At 42.3% G+C, this 27,652-nt stretch overlaps 1 protein-coding gene across 1 annotated transcript in view; it reads left to right on the top strand.

Moving 5' to 3' along the window:
- man1a2 (mannosidase, alpha, class 1A, member 2) overlaps window positions 1-27,652 on the top strand; it is an 84,746-nt gene that overhangs the window by 11,814 nt on the left and 45,280 nt on the right. The window contains exons 3-4 of the mRNA XM_069533325.1: window positions 8,056-8,317; window positions 19,434-19,530. Coding sequence (XP_069389426.1) covers window positions 8,056-8,317; window positions 19,434-19,530 — 359 coding nt within the window. The remainder of the gene's footprint in view (window positions 1-8,055; window positions 8,318-19,433; window positions 19,531-27,652) is intronic.

Below are 27,652 nucleotides of genomic sequence, written 5' to 3'. Positions count from 1 at the left end.
AAGCTTTGTAAAAGTTTTCATATCGACATAAACACCAAAAGTGAAAAGTCTGTGAAAGGACTGCATCAGCTGATTTTTATCGGCCAACTGATAAATCGGTGGAGCTGTATAGTTTCCCCTGACAATCCTTTGGCAAGTTGTGGTTTCATTCTTTTTCAAAGCTCCAGTCACTTTTTCCCGGAGCACTGCTCTGGGTTGCGTCCGTCACAGCCTGTGTTTATGTGTTGACAGGTGAATCTGATATAGGTGCTGCCGGTTGTTCTGAATTAACAGCAGTGAGCGATGAGATGTGTCAGAGAACTCATGGAGTTCTGATCCATCCAGATGACACCGCATCATATACGCCTCATTAACATACAGAAGATGCACTTCACAAAACTGTGGGATTATATGGCTTTCAAAAACTGCAGTAGATCAGGCGGTAATGGTTTTTATTGAGGAAAATACATTGTCTGGTTCTGATTTTCATTAATAATAATACTCGCTCAACTGGACTTTGTATTGTAGTAATAATGAATGACTTGGTTTTATTTTTCTGATCCATATTGAAATCTTCATACACCCAGCAGTGCCAGCAGTCGCATTTGTGCAGCAGATCATTCATGCAGTATTTTATTGCTGTTATGAAATCTATTGTAATGAAATGCTTTTATTAGTTAAAGCATCTGAATGAAATTGGAAACCTTAAAATCGGAACGTTTATATTTAGACATCTTGTAATACAGGTTTTCTCTCGCTGGGCCCATGGGAGGGGACGAGTATAAAGACTGAAGCGTTGTTAGGGCGTGTGTCCACCGCTAATGTTTCTTACATTCACGTTATACTAGTGTTTCGTTGTCTTCTAAGAAATAACTAGATAGCACAAGGTGTGATGAGCTGCTCCAGTTGGTGCTCCTGTTTAAATTTCTATTGAAGCGTGGGTCCCGCCAAGGCAGAGGAAGGAAACTGCTCGTTTGTCAAGAGTGGAGATTTTAACTTGAGAACCTAGTGGAAACTTTGGAGAATCCCTTGCTCTCGCTGCAGCTCTAGTGAGTGTATGTCCTCCAAGGAAAGAAGCGAAGGAAGCAGCTAGGTGGAGCGGAATGATGGATGAACAGACGAGAATGGAAATGAAGGACCACGGTGTCCAGGAGTAGTTCTGGAAATACTTGACTTGGTGTGGGTATTTGTTACAGTTTCTGATACTACAAATGGATTAAAGTGAGTATGTGATTGTGTGAAACTAATCAGTAGTGCCTATTGGGAGTGTTGCATCCTCCCTTCCATTCGTCGTGGCTCTGGAGTGCAGCAGTGGTGACAGGACCTCTGAAAAGCCAAAGAAAAGAGAAAAAGAGTTACTTGTTTGATTCTGTTTCCATGAGTGCTGCACTGGAGGTTTCAGTGGCAGATGAACAACGAGGGAACGACAAGACAAAGACAAAATCAAGAAGGAGAAAGAAGAAATACAATTGAAGTGAAGCAGAGACAGAGAGAGATTGTCAGTCTTCTGGGACGATGTGACCGTGGTTAACGACAAAACCTCTCACCAAATCCCATCCCTGCCAAACACTGGAGCTGCGGCCCGGCTCCACAATGGCTCCTTGTCACTTAAAGCAATGGGATCAAAGTGAGATTGCCCACCGCCAAATTAAGAATTGGCGCTCAGGTTTCCGAGGCTTGAATTTCAACTAAACCGTTCTGAAGTCACGGGCAAATTCAGGCCTCCCTTGTCCACGGCCAGAACAACCACACAAGCTGGAACAGAGCCGTACGGGCCTGATAATGAATGCTTCCTGTACAAGCGCTCTAACGCACCAGCTGGTGGATTTATGATTGGCCTGGGGATGGGAAATGGGAACTCTGTTCATATGGTTATTTATTTTTTTTTTTTCTGTGTCATGACTCTTGGTAAACCCTGTGAGGCAGTTTAGATCCAGAAGGAATGGCTGCACGATTCTAGTAAACATGAACAGTCGGTGGGAATAAACGAGTTGGGTGCTACAACTGTGGCTTGATATTGTTCCCTGTAGTCAGTCAACAGGTTTGGGAGGAGAGAGCCTGGCGGACGATATGAGTGATGATACGAGTCTTTCCTGGATGAATCGGTGTCTGTTGGCCGATATTCAATATGATTGTATTTGTTTCGCGACATGCATCATCTCATGGCAGTTTACACAGGAAGATCGAGACAGCTCAAATAGTTGTTGGTCAATGTTTCTGAAAAATGTCTCTGTCATCTCTCATCAATTACTACACGGACGTGTTTATTTCTTTCATGGATTGCATGTGATGGCTGCCGGCGTGTGGACTCTCGTGATTTTTATGAAGGCATTATTCAGCCAGCCGTGAAGTAGGTCAGAGGGGCTGGATGTTAACATCACAGCCTGAGGGCTCTCCGGGCTCAGGTGTACACCTGAAACATACAGCGAGAAAGCTGCATGGATTACGGACATTTGCACACATGAGAGAGAACTGTACACACTGTACATTCTGCTGCTGCTGCTGACTTTCAGGCTGTCTTCTTTTTAATAATTTGTTATATTGATAGTACACTTTGCGCAGCTTCTTATTTCTCACAATTTAAGGTCTACGTGCTCAGATCCTTCATCCGGTTAAAGGTCATAGTTGTAAATTTATAGGGATATAAAAGAAGAAGACGTGACTTGAAACAATAAAAAATGAGATTGGAAATGTTTTAGTGTTGCATTTATGGAACATGCTGTATACAAACATGAGGAGAAGAGGACATCTTGGATCACTCAGAGGGAAATTCACATGGATTTAAAATAGATACTGTACAGCAGAGTAATGTGTTAATGGCAAGTGATTAAGCTCGGTATTGATCAGAGTTTGATAATGATTAAATTTGTTTTTTTTAATTAGTCTGACGAGTAACAGGAGAGTAACAGATCACTGATTGATACAAACAACACAAGTGGGAGGAAGTTTATTTTGAAATAATTGGTAAAAAGAGAAAGGAGGACGGGGGGGGGGGGGGTCGGATATGAAAGATATGGGAGACAGCAATGAGCTCCTGGGAGGAGGATGTTAGGGCAGCGAGGAAATTGTAAGAAGAAGAGAGGATGCAATTACACACCCACTGTGGAGCTTTGGAAAGTTGTTACACATACAGTGTGGACGCTTTCATTTGAGCCAAGTGGGTCGTGGGAAAAAGCAGGACACAGAAGCCGTCTAATGGGAACTCCGGGAGCTTCAGGTCGCTAGAAGCAAAAAATGCTGCCACCTCAGCCGCCTGGACCACGGTCCTCATCCCACTTACAGAGTTTATGGGCTCGCAGGAGGTGGGGGGGGGGTTGACTGCTCCCAGTAGAGCTCTCTGTCTCGGAGATGCTTGACAAGAAGACAAACACTCCTGTGTCAGAGATGGACACTTCACAGGACAGAGAGGACGACATTCTTGACTTGATCCTTGATCTAAACCCCCGTCATGCACTTGGACATGAAGGTGGACGGTGATGGGGCTCAGGTGATGATTTGATTTGATCTGTTGAATAATATAAAGAATATAATTATAAAATCTTACTTTCACTCACAACTTAAAGGTTCAGTGTGTAGAATTTAGAGAGTTTTATCTGGGTAACACAAATAAACTTTAAAGTTGTGGTAACGGATCAGTACACAGATTTGTGTACTTGCTGACGCCCGACCTTGCATTTTCAGCTGCATCTGAGGCATTTTCAATTTTGGTATTGGAACATCTGTACTCGTAAGCCATGCATTTATAATATTATAGATTTTTCTTCAACTTCAACATTCAGTCTGTTTACACAGTTTTGTCTCATTTTAATGTCGATCTGCAGAGATTAGTCTGCAGAGCACCTCTCAGCACCACACATTTTTTACTCCTGACGTCGATAATGGCATTAGCTCCAAAAATCCATATCTGGCGGCTCTTGTAAAAAAAATATTTGCCTAAAATACTGTGTAGAAGCTCCAACTCTGTGCCTGAGCTCGGAGTAACACTACGTTCAAACACTAAACTGTAAAAACCCACTGGTCTTAGCTTCCTCGCATAAATTAGTAAATTATGGTCAATGAAGACTTGTTGTCTATGACCACTTTGTGTGTGTGCGCATGGTTGTATGTCCCTGTTTGTTACCATGGTTACATGGGATCTAGTCTGTGCTGCTTTACCCGGAGGCTTGCGTATCCTCGGCTTTCTGTTAGATACTCCACCAGGCAGGCGACAGCTGCTGCTTCTCTCCAGTTGCCATACAAAGTGTCGTCCTAATGCTGAGCCGCAGATTTCATCACAACTCCGAGGAAAAGAGGAAATTCCAGTGACAGGAATGATTGAGAGTTGACAAAATGTGGGAATAGTTACTGGTGCACCAACGTGACTTAATGCAGCAAATCTGCGAGGTGGGGCTCTGCTCGTTTCTGTCAAACTGTGGCGTGAGGGACAAGTTGGTTTAACGTGAATTATTGTTTATAGTACGCTAAAGGGGAGGGCGGGGCTCAGCGCCGTCACCTGGGTGCACAATAGATTTGGCCCACGCTTATTCTTTGTCAAGGTAATTGAGTCAGGCAGCTGTTGATGTGCTCTTAATTGCGTGTTTGACATTATATCAGACACGAAGGGAATCACCGGCAATGCTAGAGTGAGTCTGATAATGGCTCGAAGGAAGAGAAAAGAATGACATGAGATAAAAGATGGAGGAGGGGCAGAGAAAGGGCATTTACAGGCAGGGAGAGAAGAGGTCGTAGAATGCTAATGCATGTTCGAATTAATTTTTGCCTTAACCGCTGGTGTGTAGGGTTTTGATTTGAAATGTGCATATTTGTGTTTTTCTAAGTGTTTTTCTGTGTACATATACTTACATGGAGCAGGTTCGGTGCCCATTAGAAGTGGTGGTGTCAGGATAACCTTCTCATTTTCTTTGTCACGCTCGCAGGCATCTCACCCCTGCTGCATGTGAACACTCAGACATTACACAGTCATCCAACAGTGGCACCGTATAAATATCACATTTAAATGCATGTTGCTGAGGGCACAGAGGATGGCACATGGAGGAGGGGTGACCCCCCCTCTGGGTGTACTCACACACACACATTGCAAGACTACAGTCACTAACACATGAGAACCTCACCACAAAGCTTGACATAGACGACGCAAATACTGAATGCGTGCATGCATACGTCACAGAGTGGAACGTGTACTACATACACACACAATCACTGCAGCTGTAACCGCGTACTGGAAAACACAATACACAATTGTGTACTAAATACAAACATGCAATTATAAAGTGAGTACAGCAACTTTGAAACGCGTGCACAGATGCATGCATTCAATAGAACAAACACACACAGCAATTGCCATCTTGGTGTGGCAAAATGTTTTCTATCAATTAAAGTGAGACGCTCAGAGTTGCAACATGAATATTTATGAGCTGTTTCCAGAGCGATGTTGCGTAACTCGGAAGCTGTTTATTTTCGTCTCTGTTGGTTCCACATTCAGCGTCATGATAGAATTGTAAAATAGATTCACATTGTGTCGTGCGAAGGATAATTAGTACGAAACATCTTTCTTTCCTGTTTGTCTTCACCGTCCTGTAGGCTGCGAGTCCCTGTCTTTTTTCATCGCTCTCTTTCACAGGTTTATCTTATTATTCCATCTTGCACACATTGTTTTTCCTCCTCACACACTGCAACAGACTGGTGGAAAGGCCTCGGGTTACCCTGTCTCTTCTGGCTACCCGCTCACTCACTGCATCCAGACTTTTGATTCTGGGTCAGGACGGGTGGATGATAGGTGCTGATCACACATAAGCTGCTTACGGACATCCACTTAAGTCTGGAAGGTCTGTAAATGAGAACGCAAACGTCTGAGTCAGTTGCTCTGCACATTTTTCGCTAACTTTGCCTGCCAGCTCTCTAGCAAAACGTCTGGAGAATGTCCAGGTGAGCCCGTGTGAGAATACAGCGAGCGAGTGGCCACGCTTAGGACGTTTCTAACATGCGACGGATGCAAAACTAGACGATTACAATGATCCTTCATAAAAATAGAAAAAAGAGGAGCCATACACTTAGAAGACGCCAACAAACAACTTGGAAAGACAATGAGAATCGAACGTTTTTGGCAATGAGGACCAACTCTGGTGTAAACTAAAACCCTGAGCTTTGAATCTAGATGAAAAATCTGTTATATTTAGGGGACTGATGTCTATGAGAGTTTAACATTTGGTGCAGCTTGATTTTATTTGAGGAGGTATGTGCTCTACTGAGTGAAACTGTTGTTTGGCCGAAGAAGAGGAGGAAATTCATACTTGTTTGAGTAGAACCTAAACACGCTGGAAGGAAAGCTTCAAACTGAAATTTGGATATTGATCCACTTCTCAATTGATTGCTCTAGATTATAACTCTCAGTGGAAGCAATAGTTGTAATATAGTTACAGCAGTTACAGAATTTTTATTTTTATGGCCGAACGTTACGAATACCATTTCTTTTAATCCCCAGATAAATAGCAACGGATCTATCACATATTTCTACATATTTGCACGCACACGCACGCACACACACACACACACACACACACACACACACACACACACACACACACACACACACACACTCATTCTCGGTATTGTTTTCTCCTCTCTCCAGAGATGTGACTGTGGAGGCTTGCAGCTGAGTCCACACAGATCGCAGCAGGTCATCAGTTCCTCCCACATTTCCTGTGTTAATCACATGGGAGGTCATTGATAAACAGACTCACATATTTTCACTCAGGAGATTTTTAACAAATGTTGAATTCTGCGACTCACATCGAGCAAGTTCTAATGCTGTAATTCACCACGGCAACTTAAGCAACACAGCAGGACAGATGAAAACATGAGGGGCAACTCTAGTGTGAAGGGGAATTCTTCCCTTCCTTCTCATTCAGTTCGTATCATTGTGATGTTTGGTGATGTAGCATGTAGCCTAGTGCAACATGAATATTTCCTATTGAAATTATTCATATTGATTTAAAATGTATTTGAAGACTAAACAAAGCAGAAAAATCCAGTTTGCTGCTTTACGATTATTTTAAACCAACAACAGTTGAAGCAATAAAACCATGTTTAAATTATCTTCCCTCCTCCCACACTGCACCCGTCAACCGAAGACCATGTATACACAGGGTTTGACCTATGCATTGATTTGTAAGATGCAGAGTTTGGTCCAACTGGAACACAAAGGATTTGATCTCCTGGTTCTTTATGTAACAGATGTTTGAGCTGCCTTTCATCAACCTGGAGCTCAGCTGTAACTGTGTTTATTGTGACTGTGATTGTGTATTTTCATTTGTTGGTCACTAGAGATTCAAAGATTAAGTATTTCTCAGAACAGCACAACGTCACTGTCCTGCCGTCACCTTTGCTTCAGCGCCCTGCCGTGTTCGTTTTTCATAAGCGACCCACATCCTCGCCGGGTTGAGTTGAATCAACACCCTGGGGCTTTGTACCAACAAGTGAAACCACAGATGAGGGCTCCATCTCAGTCTGGCTCCTCCTTGTGTTCCTCTACACCTCTCGTGTTTCATGGAACTGACTCAGGAGTTGTGGGCTGGGAGAGCGAGGTTTCACTTAAGAGATGCAAATTACAGACACGTCTGCCCCCCCTTCCTCGAGTGCAGCACAGAGAGACAGAGAGGTGGAGGAGGAAGGAATAAAAGTGACCTCCGTTATTTGTTATATGACATGAAATTCACTGCATTGCCAAAAGTAATGCACCAGTGCTGGGAGGCTAACCCCTTTTCTACCTACTTGAGTTTGCGGCTGTGGTAACTTTTCCCTGTTTTCGTCTCCCTTGCAGTGGAATAACCGTTTCCCAAAGGGTCCGTGTTTGCTCTCAAACCTTCATCTTTAATTAATTTTGAATACAAATCCCTCTGCACACCTTTCTTCTCCCAATGTTTTTTTTGCTGTTTTGTGTCAGCCTTGGTTAAAATAACTTTGTATGTGCACCCTGGGAAGACCAGCATCCACTTCATGGGAGCTAATAGGAATGCAAAGAAAGAGCAAAGAATAAAAACAAATCTCACCCCCTGCCTGTTTCCTTGCCTCCTAAAGGGAGGAGGAGGAGAACCTGCGGGACAAGATACGGGCAGACCACGAGCGAGCGCTGCAGGAGGCAAAGGAGAAGCTAAGAAAGTCACGTGAGGAGCTGCAGGCTGAGATCCAGACAGAGAAAAACAAAGTGATGGAGGACCTGAAAAAGAAGGATCCGGGGCCTAAACCTTTGCCACCTGTCCCCATGCCTAAGGTGGTGGGCGTCAGTGACGGAGAGCCACCAGAGCCTGACGTCAAAGAGAAACGAGACAAGATCAGAGAGGTAAGATGACCAGGTCTATTTTTTAAAATATCCTGGTGATGTTATGATTTCATTTCGGGCAGTAATGCATCATGTCTGTAACATCTACACCCCCCACCATGCGTGTGTGTGAGTGCCAGTTGGTGAATGCGTCTACTGTACCTCTGAATGCATTTGTGTCTCAGCACCAGCTTTCATTAAAGGCAACAGCGAGCCAGACGGGACAGCACCCGTGCAGAATGCAGATGGTGCTCTCTGCTGTAGAGACCTTGCCAACCCCATCCCTCTCCGTGCTCCCCCCCCCCTTTTCCTGCTGCATGTTCTCCTGCGTGATTCCTACATATCGTCTGTCTTGACACAGCGGAGTCGGACCGCTCGCCGAGCACAGGAGCTGGCCTATTCGCTCCAAAACACGCCTTTGTCTCCAAACGTCCCTTTTGTTCCCTTCATAATTACCATTCAGAGAGAAAGCCACACAATCCCAGATGCAAGGAAGTAGCAGCTGTACGAGCCACAGCACAGACATCTACTGATTGCCTTGTGATTCCAAGGAGAAATCAGACAATACAATAACAAATGTGAATGTGAGACTGGAGCTGTTTATTTTTTGAGTCTTTTAAATACAGCTTACAGGCCGTTATTGTATCGTATACAGGCAGCATTTTGATGTATGTATGCAGCATCAGCATCCATCATTTTACAGCCATCATTTAGTTTTGATGTGGAGTAATCCAGGCAGAGGTAGTTATTGAGCCACACTACATTTCTTCTGCGTACACTCTCCTGTATTACTTTTTGGATGATTTGGTTTGGAGTTGTATCTGCACAGTTGGTTGCGACAGAGGATCAATGACTGCAATCTTTGACTCTGCTTCTAACGATTGGATCGATGATCAACCTTGATTATTTTTATTTTATTTATTTATTCGAACTGTTGCTGTGTGGCGATGCTGTCAATAAAACAGAAACAAGCTGGTCCCCCATTCTCCTTTTAAAAATTCTAAGTATATATTTTAAATTATTTGGTGATATAACACAGATGTCGGACGGCATCTTGCATAATGTAATTTGGAATCAATATGTATTTATCATACAGTATATTTTGGCTCATATCCCATCTGCCAACGTGGAGGAGGCAGCCAAACACTGAGATCAAAATTATTTGGCTGCACTTTCAGTCCATATTCGTACACAGTCAATTTTTTTTTTCCAAAAACAGAAATGAACTTAGTTTTTATGTCTTTTGAACACATCCTCTATTTACTGTACCGAGCACACAAACCTTTTCCACCACCTCCGGTCACTCTGTGCTCGTTTGCCGTTCTGCTAATTACAGGTCTCGGACATTAATGACCATTAAACCTTTGTCTGGTAATAGAGACAGAGCTTTAGGGCAATAAAAGAAAAGGAATGGAATGGTTTCGACTATTTACTGTTCCATTGCTATTCGTCTACCGCATCATGAGATATTGTTGGCCCAGAGCAGTTGAAATAAGCCGGCTGTTGCAGTTAATGGGCCGTGATGCAAAAGCATGGTTCTCTTTCAGTAAGTAGTGTTTGTTCATCAATAAAGCTGGAAAATAATGTAGGAGTCAAAATAATGTTCAGTCTAATATTAGGAGATAATGTTTCCCCCTGGAGAAATGAAGAGTTGTTAATACAGCAGAAGTTATTTATGTCCTCCCTGATGTACTGAAATCTTGGTTCCTGCTTTAGATATACAGGACGTCTTTATTCTAGAGGTTTCAGTGCTTTAGTGGGTTTCTTATTGGAAGTGCCCAGTTAAGCCTATGTGTCATTGAAGAACCATTTTATTGTTATTTTATTATTTGGAGCATAAGTTTTGTTTTGAATGTTTTGTGATTTCAGTGAAAGGAAAAAGTTTTTTTATCGTGCAATGCTCAACGCTGACTTGTAAGCGAGTCTGACGTAGCACGTGTAGTGGGGGAGGGGGATTTGACAAACCATCCCTTCGTCTGAACATTGTGATATATCTATGAATTATATATAACTCTATATGTCAACAGGAGTCCCAGCTGCTGCGTTTATTCCCTAATTGTTAACGTTAACCTTTAGAGAATCTGTCCGGTCCTTCCATTGGGGAACAATAAGGAACTGTGGTTTCTTGTGTGAGACGTTTTTACATCGTCGGTGGATCACAGCTCCGTTACGTTCATCCCGTATTGTTCATATTCACTGGTAAAATGTCCAGATTTTGATATATGAGAAAATAACTACAGAAGAAAATGACTGCAAAGCCCCGATTGTTGGTTCATAATCTAAATGTTAATACATTTGATGGTATAACCAGAAGTTTTCTGCTTCTTCCCATTCTGCTCCTATTGTGTGAGTGTAGAATTAAAGCTGTGTCAGAGGCACTAAAAGGTTTTTGACTTTAAGATGCCCCCTATTTAAAGCACCCATCCAGATTATACACTTGCTTACGTATTTGTATTTTTCAAAAGATAAGATTAAGTGAAAGGAACCTTGAGAGGCAAGTAGAACAGCTTTTCTTCTGTATTTTCTTATTTGTCTTAATTTGTCTTTTCCCCTATTCAGCATTATTATTTCCTCTGTTAATTATTCTTTAGTACAGAAACTTGTGACTCTTTGTTTGTTTGCCTCACGCCACCAGGTCCTCTCTCCGCCTCCACAAGTACGTCCTTCGATCTTCCCCAACTGTCTTAGTGTTGCATTTCCTACCGGGAACACAAAAGCCTGCCACAGACTAATATCTTACCTGGCTGATTTTGTGCCTAATGTACGGACACTCCTGCATCTTAAGAACCTTTTCTACTCTCTCTCCCTTTCATGCTTCACTCTTTTAAACAAACAGCACTATAGACCACATCCTACAAGGACTCAAAGTTCAATCAGCACCTAAGTAACACAAGCCTGAAAGTATTAGTATGGCTTACTGGAAAACCTAGATTGAGCCGAGCTAAAAATAACGTCATGGATTTCTCTTGTTTTCAATGTGTTTTCCGTGAGAAGAGCGTGTGACGTGAGCACAGCACTCTTCCTCGGCTGGCTGGCGTTTTAACTCATTAGCGCAGGAAGAAAGCTTGTTCTTGATCACACCTTAATGTACCTCCATACTCACTAACAGTTATGCTCGAGCTATAATGGCCTCTTCAACATTAATGCCAGATCAACCATAAGATATAAAAATGTGCACATTCAGTTTGTAACCGATGTGTTTCTGAAGGCAGCCTTTCTCTGGATGCACAGACAGCAGCATGAACCCGCAGTTTTAAATGATATATCACCACAGAAACAAATATCTTAAATAAATACTTTGACTATTTTATTTATTCAGGTTTTTGGGTGAATTTTAGATCAAACAACGAGAATCTCACTCAGTAGGTTGCACACCTTCTTTCATCCATAACCATTAACTATTATACATTAATTAAGATGTCAAAACAGCTCTATTTGGATAGTTTAAAGAAATTTATAAAATATAGAATTTATATCCTGAATTTACCCCTTTGTCCAGATCCACGCCAACATTTACAATAAACAGGTTGTTCCTTGGCCCATGTTCCATATAGCCACTAAGTTTTGTGGTAATAACTTACACAATTTAATTCTTGGCTTAGCAATACAAGCCTGAAAGTGTTTTGACTGTAAAATGCTATTTAAAGTATTCGGTCTATAACCGGGCCAATTCTATTTAAAGCAACTACATAAAATGATAAAAGCTGCATTCTCTCACTGCCATCTCTGTTTTTTAGTTTAATCTGCAGGTCAGCAGGAAAAGGATTCTGACTCTTTTTCCTTTGGACTAAACTCCGTACATCCTCGGTCTCAAAGAGTTATCTCTGTATGGAATTAAGAATCGCTTTAAACCAGTCTTTTGATTGAGAACCAAACCGTGACACCGAACACAGTGACTTTCACTCCCTCTCTCACTTACTTGTCCAATAGTACAACAGACCTATCAGCCCGTCTGAAGAGCTTAACTGTGTTTGACTGGAGAACTGGTGCTAAGTTCCTTCATTAGGCCGGAGGCAGAAAGCATCCCGGTCGTTTTAAGTGGAGAACAGGCATAATGATCCGCAGCAATTAGATATCAGGTGATGGAGAGGGAGCGACAGTGAAGCTGGCGGAGGACAACATCACCCTCTGAGCTGCTGCTGAGGACGAGCTCTATCTCCAGCTTTGTTTCTCTTTCAACCTCTGAATAAACGGAAATGAAGACGTAATGAATATATATATATATATATATATATATATATGATTATGAATGTCAGTAGTTTTGACATAAATAGATCTGGTTCTGTTGCAGATATACGACATTGAAGGAATAACCTCTTTACAAATGTCTTTGGTTTCTTATCAGAGTAAATGTGGCTTTTTAGACAAGATCACGCTTCCTTCAAAAATATATATACACACATTTTGATCCAGAACTGATAAGACTGACATTATGACGAGAGCAGAGTATTGTGAGATGTTTCTGTTGGTTCCATACATTACACTGAGGTAACAGTATCTTACACCATTATCTAGAAGACTTGGCTTGGATGCTGTATAAACAGAGGCTTTTACTGTCCTGATTTCACTGTGAATTTATTACCACCCCCTGCCTAAGTGCCATGAGCGTATTTACTGCAAGAAGCAATTCAGATATTCACAATTCTCACCACCCTCGTGCATCTTCCGAAAGGCCTTCCGTTAAACCAGATCGAAAGCGTCCACGGGGTGAGCTGAAAGCAGACGAGAGTCGAGCGGCGAGCGGCTGGACGGGAGCTTTAAATCCGTCAAACTGACTCTGGAGGTCGCTCGGAGCAGCACATAACTTCAGCTCCGCTCTCCAGCTCCCCAACCCTCCAAAAGCTTGTCCCTGTGTGCCTCTTGTAGTGGAAGCTAAGCTGATTTTTAAATATCTCTTTTCAAACAATGGCAAACGTAATGGCCTTGCTCTTTGCTGCTGGCTTGGAGGGGATTTATGAATATTTCAGTGCCCTGTGCTTGTCTGTTTCCATACATTGTAATTGTGTGTGTGTGTGTGTGTGTGTGTCACATCAGGGATGAGGGTGCATGAATCACAGCCAGTGGGAAGGAAATGGCTGGCGGCAGCTTTAGCTTTTTTTTTTTCCCAGAGCAGGCAGCAAATAGGCAATTGCCGAGCACATTGAAGGTCACAGCTCCTAATAAACTGTGTAGACTTGTTGCACACGATGACAGAAGCCAACCCGTCAGCTGATTTGTCTTTTTCCAATTAATATCAAATTGTCTGAGTGCTGTTCATAAAAGAAGATGGCACCTGTCCTTGGCGTTAAGGAATCATTTGAACAGTGGGTACTTGTGTGTGTATAAGAATCATTTTTCAAACTCTGTGAAAACAGTTGTTGAGAGGTCTTAATGAACCTGCCTCCCGTGTGTACCACAGGTTGAGTGCTAATTCGCCGCGGTTGACCCCGTGGCAGAATTAAGCACAGAACCATTTAGAGCGATTTCTGTGCAAAGCAGCAGTGCAGTGAATATGTGACTTATCTCGCACCGGCACACGATTGCACCGTTCTGGCAGACTTTAAAACCAGCACGTTCTTCAGACTGCGTTTGGAAAATTTTAAATCAATCAAATGAAAATTCAAACAAATCTTTAGGGTTGGTTCGACCAAATGAATTAATCAACTGAGAAACTCGGCTGCCTTTCTCATCTGAACCCTGCACTGTGTTTCTGGCTTCTCTTTTCACACTCCAGCTCGATGGGGACGGGAGGAGAGGTTTTTAATCTCCCTCAGACTCTGACCTTAATAACAAAGGGCCACTGCTGGACGGCAAGTTTGTTCCAAAGTGAGCTTGAGAATACAATGTGCCATGATTAATACATTTACAGAGGCAGTATAGAGACTGAGCCACAGAGAAATAAGCAGATCACCATAGAAGGAGGTAATGGATGACTACGCAGGCAGTTTCTCTAATCGTCTCTGGTTCAGAATACACACTAGCTGTAACTAAAAATGTGTACATACATACAACGTGTGGTTCACCTCCACTCACCAAAGATTTACCTTCCATTGAGAGCACGTTTGCATGGACACCAGTATTCTGCTAATAGATTATTCTTATACTCTGAGGTAGAAATGCTCGCACTGCAACACATAATACAGTTCAAACATTAAAGTACGTATTTTGTAAATGGCACAAATGATCAGCTTACACAATAAGTTATTATTTGTAGGTATACAGTGTAATAGATGGTATACATTTTAAACCAGCAACACTATCTTACTAACCAACCACACTGACCAAAATATTAGGAACAGTAACTAGAACGTGTTGCATTCATATGCAGATAATTACATTCCCGAGGTTATGATCCAATCATCCTCTCCTGTCACCTGGAGGTCCGCAAACATGGGCGACACTTGACACTGTGCCCGACGTCATTAACAGGCCAAGCACAGCAGTGACTTTCCACAGCCAGTAACTATGCATCTGTTTAAAGATACAGTGGGAAATGCTTTTTAGACAAGGTTGAAAACATGGGTTTCGCTTTATTTCATATTTCAATTAAAACAACATCCCATAGGGCTGTACAATATGTCTTAACTCTCATATTCTGATAGAGATCAGTTTAGATCCAGATCATGATGAATACCCGTACATTTGACTGTGTTGACTGTTAGATGTAAGTCATAACATCAGCTGTTATCTCCTTCGATCTTCTCTCGTCTTTGTCGTATCGTGTGCCGCGGGGAAAAGCCTCTCGCAGTCTCTGAGTATGGGATTTGTTTTCAGCACTCGACTTGAGTTTTGTGTCCCTCATCCGTAGACTCTCTCTGTTCTGTTTGACATGATTCTTGTGGTAAATGAGGTCAGTGGTGGTTTGAGTTTTCTGATCCATGTCAGACTTTTCATACCCAAATTGACTATTATACACAGGGAGGTACAGTATACATATATATATATACATATATATACTCCAATATTAAAAGTACGCTAATGATTTATTATGTAGAATATTAAGACAAGCCACTTAGTGTAAAGTCTTCTTCTCTTTTTCATTTTAAGTGTTTTCAATATATTTCATATCATCATCTTGCATTTTCTGCTGAAAGAAAAGTTTGTCCACATGAACATTTTTCAGTGTTTTTACCAAAGTCAGTGTTGAAGTCGTTTGTGCCTCAGGGACTGGAAACAGTGGAATGTTTAATAAAGCAGGTCAGATTCTAATGAAGTGGTGGTTTTAATACTTTTTAACCAGCGTGTCTGACCGTTGCAGAACAACAGTGAACTCGGGGGGAGAAACTGCTCACATGGGGGTGTTTAGTTAAAATGGAAAAACCCTCTGTATCCCAGCATTGCTATTGACTAAAATGTCATTCTTAACTTAATTAAAGAAACTGCACACACGGCTGTCCATGTATTGACTGTATGCAAGAGCCCATGCCTTTGCAAATTGGTGAGTTGTAGTTTCTTCTTATTTTTTTCAGAGCATTGGTGGTTTCCCAGTCTCAAGGGGGGTGAAATATTTTCCCCAGTTGCTTGGAAACAGCTGAAAAGAAGTACAGCTCTTGAGAAATGACCTGTTGTTGGGAACCGATGTAGATGTAAGATGTTTTCGGTGTTGTAGGAACGGGGCAGGTGGGTGAGACTGGACCTCTCATTGAAACGTTCGAGTAAACATGTGACTGATGATGACGAAGGTCCACCACGCCTCCAGTCTCTGGCATTTGAAACACACCAATGCAATGACAGAGAAACTCAACCGTTCCCACAATGAGCAGCACAATCAATGAAACATGGAGGCTTCTTAGCCATTCTTGTCAAGTCCATATTCACATTTGTTGCTAAGCGTTGGCACTCCACATTTGAAGCCGCATCCTGTCGCTGTGTGTGGGCAAATTGACATTGTGGCCGGGGATAGTTTGTCTGGAAAATCATGGTTACATAAGCCACTTGAAAAGAAAATCCTCACCATGGTTATTAGTCTTCTGATAATAAATGCTATTGAAGCGTTCCTTTCGCTTTCCTGGTGTGACATTTAGAGTTTTATTTTCCTTTTTCCATCCCGTCATTGCCGTTGCCTCTCCCCTGGAAAGCTCGTCCCAGGCGAGCTCTTAATAGCATTTTATTTAATGGCTTGTGTCTGAACATGCCGAACAGGAAGATGCATCATTGAACAGAATTTCCTAACTGCTCCACTTTTACCAAACAGGCTCTGAAACCACAAGGTGAGCGAAAACAGACCTGGCTGATAACGGTCAATGATTTTGGCAGTAATAGCAACCTTACATGGAACCACTGACTCAGTTTTCATGGTAAAGTTTTTCCCTGAAGCCTGTGAGGCTAATTTTGCTGTAATTGCTACTTCGGCTTGGATCTAACTGTGAGAATAACCAGCCACTTTTTACCAAAACAAACCGTCATTTCCTGCTCCTGTACTTGTGGTTGTCACGATGCTGTGAGGGCAAGAGCTGGCTGTCAGAATCAATCACATAATTTAGAGGCTTGATGTCCAGTTAGTATTCCAAGGTCCTTTAAATAAGCCGTTGGTCAACGTTGTCAACCACCTGCACTGTGCAGCTTGTCCTTCGTATATGGGCCAATCAAAATGTAATGAAGCATCCGATCAGCACAGATCAGAAGGAGCGAGCCAATGCTGAAGTGTCAGTGTCATGATGTGTAATAATGTTATTTATAAGCTGCACTGTGTGCATGAAGTGCGTCATGGAAAGCCACGAGGCTAAGAACACAAAGAAACTCCTGGCCCTTATCTTTATTAGCTTGGCTGTCCGCTGGCTCCAGAGAGAAAGAGAAATGAAGGAGTGTCTGGATACTGATCCACACATGGTGGCATAAAGAGGCAAGCAGGTAGGCGGGCAGGGAAGAACATAGCTCTGCTGGAGAGATAAGATAAGTTAAGTTCATGTGTGCCGTGACTTGTGCTTGCCAGTTTCTTAAATAAGGTGCTTTTCAACAAAAGTTCAAATGTCCAGAAAACCTTCCCAGTGGTGAAAGTTCCCCCAATGAATTGTCATTTACGTTTCCACAGCCAATTGCTCAGGAACATTACGCCAGTTAGTCGGCTGATGTCTGAAAACCATGGTGTTTTGCTCTCTGTGTTATTTGCACGACACTGGAGCATGAAATGTGAAGCTTTGTGTTTATTAATCTCTCGGGCAGCTCCTGCTTGATTATTATCTGCCACAAAATCCAAACAACGATGTTAAAAATCCTGCAGAACACGTGATGGTGCCGGACCAGTCAGCACAGTTCAGCACTTTAAAGTACTACACCTAGAGCAGGTGCATTTTTGGGGGGTTAAAGTATCTCCATCTATCCATCCACCCACCCATCCACCCCATTACCCACAATTATCTGTAGGACTACTACTTATCCGGAGTAAACCATGGACAGGTCGCCGGTTGATCACAGAGCTGATACCCAGAGAGAATCTGTTCAACTATCTCCCCAGAACTTGATTTCAAACCTGGCTCCCCCAGTGGAAACACAGGTACCAAGTCCTGGGGAATGTTTGTCCAGCAGGAAGCCACCGTTTGTTTCGACTAATCCACCTGCACACACAGAATGTGTCTTATTCTGAAATCTACGGATCCCTTACGATACAACAAGATTGAAGTAAAGTTGCACAGGAACAGATGCACAGCCTTGCTTTTACATTGATGATCCATCTGGGCAGCTCATGAATGAAATTCAGATTTGTATTTTTTTTTTTGTGAAGCTTTATTACTTGGCAGATGGGTTTAGTCTTTTTAAAGAGCCTCTAAAAATTTGTAGGAGTTGGTCTCAGCTGTGAGTCTTTGAAAAATAATGACAGAACTGTTTGCAAAAATGTTTTCCGTTTTTTAAAGGGGCTTTTTGCATCGAATGCAACAAATGAATCATTATTATTCTTCTCTTTTAAGAACGTTTAAGGTTGAACCTCGTGTTCAAAACCTTAGAATCTGAAGTTCAACATAAGCTTTATTTTAAAACATTAACACATATAATAACAAGAAGATATAATGTATTTTATTGGTCCTTCGTAGCTGCAGGGACTACAGTTGAAAATTAACTAAACTGGCTAATTTATGGAAATGTTTATTAATGTGAATTTTCCCTGTAAATACCCCAAAAAACCCAACAACTGTGTGACGGTGGGATCCAGGGCATCGGTGCCAACATCATGAAGGTCATCACTGAGATAATGTGATGAGCTGAAGGCATGTGGAGAGAGAGCCGCTGGCAGAGGGACAGATGGGAGAGCTGCCAGGTAGATGGACAGAGTAATATAGATAAGTAAATCAACAGATGTCCATAGAGTGACTGACAGGACCAGAAAGACAGTAAATGTACTTTCTCTGAGGTTGTGGATTCCACCTGAGTTCAGGCTGCGGAGGAGGGGAAAAGGTTTGACAGTGAAAGAGAGCAGCGCTGCTCCGGTAAAAACTGGCGCCTCTTCCCTCCTTGGCTCTGTCATCCTCCCGGTTTGCCCCGCAGCGCCTCTTCTCAACATCAGCCTCCATGTCAGAGCTCATCTCGCAATCTCTTGCTCTCTGTTTCCTCTAACCCCTTCACAAGCCCGTCTCATGCAGCCTGGTTTCAAAGGTCACATGAAGAATACAATCTTATTTTGTTTTACCTGCCGGACAAATGTGCACAGACACAAGGACGAGGCAGAGAGAGAGAGAGGGAGGCACTAAAGGGGAACATAAAGATAATGCGATATTGAATATCAGTATTGTGTTATGCAGTTGTATGTTGTCTACTGTGTGTGTGTGTGTATGTGGGTGAACTCTGATGCCATGTCTTCCAGATTAAAGTCTTTAGGGTCATGACCTCACTTCAGTCCTGCCAGTGATTCTGTGTGTGTGTGTGCTCGTGTACGTTGTGGTGGATTGTCGTCCTCACAGTTTTGTTCGATGAATAAAAGAAAACCCTTAGCATGTGAAGAGTGTTGATTACTTTTACAATTGAGTATTTATTTGAGTTCATTTTAAAAAGTTGTTTGAGACTAAATTTGATCTCACATTAACGTTAATGGCATTTCCCTCAGAACTGGTTCAATCTACGGTGCTGCACCAGGGTCACTGTCAGTGGCCTCTGCTGCTGAGATGTCACACGCAAATTCTAATATACCGATGTACTTATTTTAATATTTTGATTTTTGTTTTTGCAGATGATGAAACATGCGTGGGACAGCTACAGACAGTACGGCTGGGGTCATAACGAGCTGAAGCCACTCGCCAAGAAGGGACATTCCACTAATATCTTTGGTAAGCCGAGACAAACCACCTTTTCCCACTGCTGTCTGTGCCCATCGTCAGTCTGCTCACACGTGGATTCTCACATATATACACAAACATATGTGCAGAAATACCCGGTCGTTTAGCCAAACTTATCTAAATATGCGTCCAACATGATTCACTTCACTTTTGGAAGAGAAGAAGCAGAACATTAGCAAAACATGCATCACTGGAATGTCAGCTAAGGAAGAAAATCTGAAACTGTTTTAAAAACATTGGTAATATTTCGATGATCTGTATGATCACATATTAACCAGTGAAGCTGTCAAAACACAGCAGCGGAGTTGTAAGACCACGCTGCTTCCAGATGAAGTAGTAGTTGAAGTAATCCCATTCTTGGGTTAACGATATTTAAGCCTGAATAAATGTATCACACAGTAAAATGGTAATAATACAGGATTTAGCTTTAGTGGGAGTTAGAAGACTTTTTAAGGTCCGGTCATGAGGGAACTTCCTCTTTGCAGAGAGAGAAATTTTGCCGTGGGCACTGATCATGTTTCCCACAGAGAGGTCAGTCCTCTGCAGCTTCTCATCTGTGATTTATGTTTTGGAGGCAGCTTCTTTTTTTTTTTTTGTATCCACCTCTGCAGCTGCCTTTTGTGATAACGTAGATCACACAGCCTGCACTGCGTTTGTCACAGCAGGAGAATTTTCACACTTTTGCGAGCTGCTCCCGAACATTTTCAGAGCAATGACGAGGTTACCGACTCTGACCGAGGCCTCACATCTTGACATTGTGCTCAAATGGGCTCAGTGAAGCAGATAAACCAGAGAGTCTGAATAAGTTGAACTCACTTCATGGTTTAAAACACTCAGCCCTCTCTGATTAGAGCCTTAATATGGGTATATGGGGGGGGGGCAGAAGCTGCCATTTATGCATACGTAAAATAAATTGTCGTGATCAAACCCTTCTGACAAAACCCTGTTGTCCACACTTGCTCAGCGCTGCTCGGCCTACTTATCACGTCTTCGTGTCTTCTGCAGTCGTGCAGCTCTCACAGAGAATGAGGAGGGTGTTAAAAATATCCAGAGATCTACAGGCCACGAGACAGTTTTATAGACGTAATATGAATAAACACATTTCCTGGTGAGCTCTGACTTTATGGAACAGCTGTGGGGGCTGCAGGCCTGAAATGACGAATGTTACATTTGCCTTTTATATTCATCACTTCTCATGCTTGACTACTACTGAAAATTCTTATTTGAATTTTATGATAGTGTGACAATGTCCATAGATGTATCGTAAGTTAAAATTCAGAATAATCCGTCCTTGCATGCAGAAATCCTGTCTTCGTCTCTGCTCATGAGTGTGAATTTATGCATATTTATGGAGAGATGTTGCTTTGTGTTTACTCATCTGAGTGTTTATGAGTTACCAATTTGACTTGTGTGTATCCCTGGGGTTCTTTGTGTGTGTTTGTGTCTTAGGTTTGTGTGTCAGAGTTTGTCTGTGTGTGTGTCTGTGTTGTGTGAGGATGCATGGTTATGAGGCTTTTGTGTCAAATTGGAATGTTCCGTCTGGCAAATTGTCCAAAGGCGCCTCTGTTATGAGCCACTGCTAAATGGTAGATAGATGCTAAGTGTGTGTGTCTCCATTTGTTGGTTGGTTCTCGTCTGGCTTAGTGTTCATCTAAGTGTTTCTCGATGTCTGTGTGCTGACCAGTGTTGCTAATCTCTCCTGCTGGTTGTCATGGCCGTGTCCACTCTGGGTATCTGCGGGTTGTTAGGGTGGCTTTGCAAAACATGTGAGAAACAAGGGAAGAATCAAGCCACAAACTCTTTGTCAAACACAACTCCAATATTGATGAGGTGTGTCCTGTCCTCCGCCTGGCTCTATTGATTATATGTGTGTGTGTGTGTGGTTGTGTGTGTCTCTGAAAGACAGAGATGGACAGAAAGGAGAAGGCAATAGATTAAAAAGGAAAGAGCAGCCTCTTGTTGCAGTAACTATCAGGAGCTTTCAGGCACAAAGGCGGGATGAGTGGATGAAAACAGAGATTGCTGATTGACTGTGATTTGAATAACTTTGATGTTTTGTCATTTAAATGTATTCCCGCTGCTGGACGCTGTGATTGCAAAGCCAATCTGAGACCAACCTCACACTCGCTTATCAAACTGATTTCAGGAGGTGAAGGAAAAGGGAGGAATATTTCCCATTGCTGACCAGGTCGGCAGAACATTGACATGGAGTCAGACGAGAACGGAACAGTGCCTGACACAAACAACAGTTTGAATGCAGGTAGCCTCTTTTAAACAAGTCTTCTCTGCAACTGTCAAAAAGACAAAGGGTAAAGCTACGCGTGCTTACAGACTGTGACATCACAGTTTGTTCTTGAAACCAGATTTAACCATATTTGGAGGAGCAGGGGGTGGAGCCTGAGAGCTGGAGGACACTGCGCGTCCACCTTCACCCATTGGATGATACTAGCTGTCAATCATACGGTATCCACGCTCCAATGCCTACAGTGATTTATCCGTCTGCTTGACTCTAAATGGGACCATAATTTACCAAATGGACATCAAGATGCATTGAAGACATCGGTGTCCACGGCAGAAATGACCAACAGAAGCTGATTCTATGTTTGTGCCTTTTGTACCAAACGCTGAGGTGGAATAACTGTCCAACATTCCTGCCGTGAGCAGGTTGTGTCAAAGAGGCCATTGTGGTACCAGGCTCAGATAACATTGAGTTCGGTGCCTGGCCCTTGTTTTTATTCTGCTCTGTGGAGAATGGAGCAGAGCTGATTTTGAGCACAGATAAAACTCGGCCTTTGTCTCAAGGGTAAGTGGTTCAGGCAAGGATAACGCACGGCTTTAAAGAAACATAGTTCAAGCAGGGTTAAGAGAGCACAGTTGAAGCAGTGTCCCTTACAGATATAAACACATTTTCCTTTTTCTTGCACCAAATTGATTTTCTAAAATGTTATGTGTAAAAGGACCTGATCGGTTCATGAAGTCACTCAGTGTCTGTTTCATTCCAGAGTTTATGAGACTCATTTAAACGTCATGAAAAATAACTCAACGTGTTGTGCTCCGTACAAAACTAGACAACACTCAGTAATAAAACGACCAGAGCGACACGCAGACATGATCCATCGATTAATAACTGAACACATGATTCTAAGTTTGTCATAGTATAACTATATATAAAACTTTATAAGCTGTTATCAAATATGTTTGGCGGCTCCAGATGAATTTTATTTTGTGGAACAGGGGGCAAAATGGCTCTTTGTGATGTGGTGTGAACCACAGCCTTGTGAAGCTCTGATCGTAGTATCTCTGTGACGTGGTAACTGTGTCGGCCCCTCAACACACACAGAGTAATGGTATCTATGGATGGTGGTATGAGGAGCATCAGCCTCCATTGATTCAGGTTGAAAACACTTGACCCTTGGTGACGTTGCGGGCGAGACAGCGTGAAAGGCTTCAGACGGACAGCACAGACTCCGATCTTTACTGGAAAATGCTCCCAGCAGACGAGGGTCGTGTTACACTGATCAGGACTTAAGTGTGAATGTAACTCCACACCACTGTCTCCCGTTCCCTCTGGGAACATTCCACAGGTTTTCTTAGCTGGAATAGTGAAGTTAACTGAGTCCGTCTTTGCATGAGCGACACAGACTGAATAATTAATAGAAAGTTAAACAATTTCAACTAGAACGCCACTTAGCTTAGTGGATACGTCTGTCAAGAAGTCGCCAAATTAAATACTCTCATAGGTATCATTGCTGTAAATCAGTTTTTCTTTATTATCCATGAATTATTGGATTTTATTTGTGACTCTGACCTTTAACCTAGAACCATCGTGTCTGTCGGCACAGAGGAACCCAGAGAGCTCTGTCTGATGATTCTCCTCTAAGAGGAGAATCTCTCACTTCTCAGGCACATCTCCGTCTCCCAGAGGCAGTTTGACGTGCTCGCACTAAATGATATGAGGCTTGTTGTTGCTTGATGCCTGTTGGGCAGAAGGCGGAGGAGATGATGCAAAACTGGAATTAGGTTTGGACATCTGGCCTTTCTGCCAGTCCAGTGCTCGAGAGAGCTCACTCATTATTCATGGCACTTGCTTTGTCCATTACAGTATTACTTTGGTTGTTTGTGCATCATGTTGCCCGTGGAGATTATCTGTCCGTATCAGGTGTCAAGTAACATGGGCATGCTGTTGTAACAACGGCTGGGTCAGGATTTTCACATTTTTTGGTGTAGTAATTAAATCTTAGTCGGTCATGTTTGTGTCTGTTTTTTTCGATTCAGTGGTTGGATTGTCAGCAGGATTACGCACGAACAACTGAACGACTTGGTGGAGGGAAAAGACATGGACCGAGAAAGAACTCCTGCAATTTTGGCCGGGATCTGAAAAAGAGATTTTTTAGATTTGTTTAAAATGTTTCCCAGAGAACAATTCATGGACCTTGAAGAGAGAAAGAGGTTACGGGAGTATGAGCTCCACACTGGCATTCTAGTTTGTTTGTGTGTCTGACTGTTAAGAGGATGACTCAAATATTTCTAAATCAATTTCAGACAAAAACCAGATAACAAAAAAAATTGGCAAAAGGTGAAATGGGTGGATCCAGGATTTTCCTGAACAGGGCAACCTGAGGCCAATGCACCCTCCCAGTTTCTTCTTTTTTTCCTGGCACATCACTCTGTTTTTAAGGTGGTGGGAATACATTATACATTACTTCTCCTTTTTTTTAAACTTTTAATCACATAGAAACTTGTGAGTCATCCCATTGCACTAGAACAGAAATACTTTGCTGCCAGTTTGTAATTGCCTCGAGCCGCTGTTCTGTGTTGGGCAAGAATTCCCTCTCGCTGATAATCTTGATCAGAACTTGCTGCTGCGGCGATCAAGGGAGTCAGCTGACTGTAGATTCTGTTTCTGAGATAATGGCTCATCCAGAATCCCATAAAACCACAACACCAGATGAAGTGCTGCTTTGATTTCTGGCTTCGTTTTAATCAATAGACACTGAGGAGTGTAATCTTCTGTTGAGCTACTGGATATTAATTCCCTCTCGTAATATCTCTGTGGGGTTCATGTTGATGCCGTGATAACCGTGGATTCAGAAGTCTGCTCTCGCTCACAGACATGCAGTATTAGCATTTTTTTTTTGTTTTTTTTTGCAGCTTTGTGCTCAGGTCTTCATATGTTTTGCTCCCAGGACGAAACAGTGCATTGTATCCTGGAAAAGGTTTCACAGTGGCTCCATGCATCCCCATGGATGAAGACCAGTGACTCACAGCTGAGGGAAACAGGAGAAACACTTCTGTGGCTCTGGACATATTCAGTCCACGTCTACTCCCATAAAGACCTTTAATATTGTTTTGCACCAATGATCAGCGATACAAGCAGGACATGATTTCTGGATGGATTAAGTTTATGAAACGTCCTGTCCACTGGATGTGACGAACATGAAGTCACACACATGTCCATTCATGTCTCTGTGATTTTCTGAGACCTGAGTTGATGAGAGAAGATGCTAAGTAGCTGTTGAAGCTTTAATTTGGCCTAAGTAATCAGTCCTTTTGCTGAAGGACAGTGAATAAACAAGATGCAAGAGGATGAATGAGATGGAAAGAGTCCATTTCTATCGCTTAATGCAGTTTATTATGTTGGGGAAAGAGAAATACAATCAACTCTGCTGCTGCTGCTGTTCCACCTGAATGAACCAGGGATGTCTTTGCTGTCGGTCACTGTTTGTTTCGATGCCTCTGAAATGATTTTCTCTTGTTGTGTTTTTGTCCTTGTCTAGTTTGTCTTTGGTTTGTTTGTTTGTTAGCAGGATCATTGATAACTACTGGACGGATTTCCACAAAACGTGGATGAGGAATTGGTCATTTTCTGGTGGAAGGGACTGTTGTCCACGGCAGTTTAACGAGTAGAGTTGTGCTTCTAGTATTTTCTATACAACTGGTTAATTAATTCTCTATTCCTTCATTTCTGCTGAAGGGAACAGTAGGTATCTTTGTCTCCAATCTACCAAAATCTAACATCTGATCTATCTGGGTTAAAAAGATTCATTTTCCCCACGACCTTCAGGGATGTTCGTGTGATGAAGCCTAACTCCACCCCAGGACCATTTCCTCCTCACTGCCATATTCATAAGCTCACATGCACAGCTGCTCCCCCCCATCAGCCTTCTCATCCAAATGTCCCATTACACAACATAAATGCACATTTTCACAACTAATGGCAAAACTGTGTTTCCCCCGGTTAATGTCTGCTAAACGAATGCGATGACTTCCCTCGTTGGATGAGAGACAAAGCGACGTCCTGCTAAACTGATGCACTTGAAAGGATCATACATCATTTTTTGAGTGTGTGTGTGTGTGTGTGTGTGTTGGGGTGAGGTGGGGGTGGGGCAAATGCTGATGATCATTTTATAATGATCGCCTGAAGGCCCCAAAGCTTCTGTCTATGTGAGGGGAGGAGGGGGGGGACTTGGGGTTTGGTTAATGGGAAGACAATAGTGATAATGGTGGTTTCCATTATTCTACACAATATTAAACAAAAGCAGTGAACAGACGTTCCACAGTCACTGTGTTTATTACATTTTCTGTTCGTCTGTATATGAGATGAAGGTTCCCCTTTTATTTTCCACCTGGAAGATGTTTCCTTTATTCTTGGTAGATTTTCTTTCTTTCCAAATTAAGGGTTTAATGACAGATTTTAAAGCCCTCCAAGGCAATTAATTGTCATATTGGATAATATGGCTTCCTTTGGTAGATTCTATCAGCTCTCTCTACGTAGTTAATTCTTAAAAATATTGTCAAAAGCTTTGGTTGAATTTGAAAACTGGCCGAGGGGACAGATAGTTGTCTCTCAGTGTTGTGCAGCACTATAGAGCAATCAATTAATAGTAATTAATGGCAGAGAAAACATTACCATAATGCTGATAATTACAGAGAATATTTAAATCTCATCATATAATTTAGGCTCATGTCACGAGGAACGTGCACTCGTGTATCTTAGATTAATTGATGCTGTGTTTTTATGGTATGAAGATGCCTCTAAGAGCAGTTCAGGCCTAACGTGTCCCTGTTGGCAGTAATGAACCCAATACATTATTTCTAACTTGGGCAGACTTTGGTTTGCACATTTGCAATGAAAAAAATGAGACTGAGAAGAGAATTGAATTCTGATCCAGACAATACATCAAAATTTTCTTCAGAGCTCTTTTGACTTTCCTTTCCTCACTCCCGCGTTTCATTTCAGATTAAACTTTCATCAAGGCTGCTGGGGCCAAATTGGGCAGAAGGAAACAGGAGGATTTGTCTGCTGAGAAACGCTGTAAAAAAGAAAAGAAAAGAAAAAAGGGAGACATTTTATGAGAAATATTACGCTTTAAAATCAGACCTACAGGCTTCAGTGTTTCCTTCTATGACTCTACAATCTATGAACAAATGATGAGGGCTGGAATCTACGTAATGGTGCCAATGAAAAATTGGATGAGTCATTCTGGAACCAATGCCCAGAATGCACCTCAACATAACTCTCCTCTGAAGCTGTTAGAGTTTCTACACATTTTTGATAAAACCCAACTGATGCAGAGTTAAAGGGGCTGGACCTGGTTGGTCCTTCTACCTGTGGACTCATGTTTATATTAGCATGACAGAAGTTCAGCTACAGGGCTGGTTAACATGCCATCTTATTGTTTCCATATGTATGATATGTAGATAGACACATACTTACGACAGTTTGTGTTACCTATTTTGACGTGTCAAAACTTCCAAGGTCACTTCTTTCATGAAATGTATTCAATTTAATTTATACTTCAACGTGTCTTCTGTGTTGTTAATGTCAAACGTATTGTCTTATGCTGATGCACACGCTGACAAGGAAAACATGGTTGATATGGTTTATAAAGGCAAAATCTAAAATCGCCAACATGGCTCCTCAGGGTTAATACCGCCCTGACACCAACAGAACCCGAAGTCGCTCTGACCCAACCAGAGCGAATAAACGTGAGCTCACTGATCGGTCTGGTGTCAGTGGTGGAATAATGGAGGACACGTTGACACAAACCAGACTGTGAGAGGGTCAGATTGAAATGAAGAAAATGGCAACACACCAAACAGCAGAGGGTGA

Source organism: Paralichthys olivaceus, chromosome 10, assembly GCF_024713975.1.
Source record: "Paralichthys olivaceus isolate ysfri-2021 chromosome 10, ASM2471397v2, whole genome shotgun sequence".
Lineage (NCBI taxonomy): Eukaryota > Metazoa > Chordata > Actinopteri > Pleuronectiformes > Paralichthyidae > Paralichthys > Paralichthys olivaceus.
Note: the sequence above shows the minus strand (reverse complement) of the source record. Positions and strands in the feature narration are given on the sequence as shown.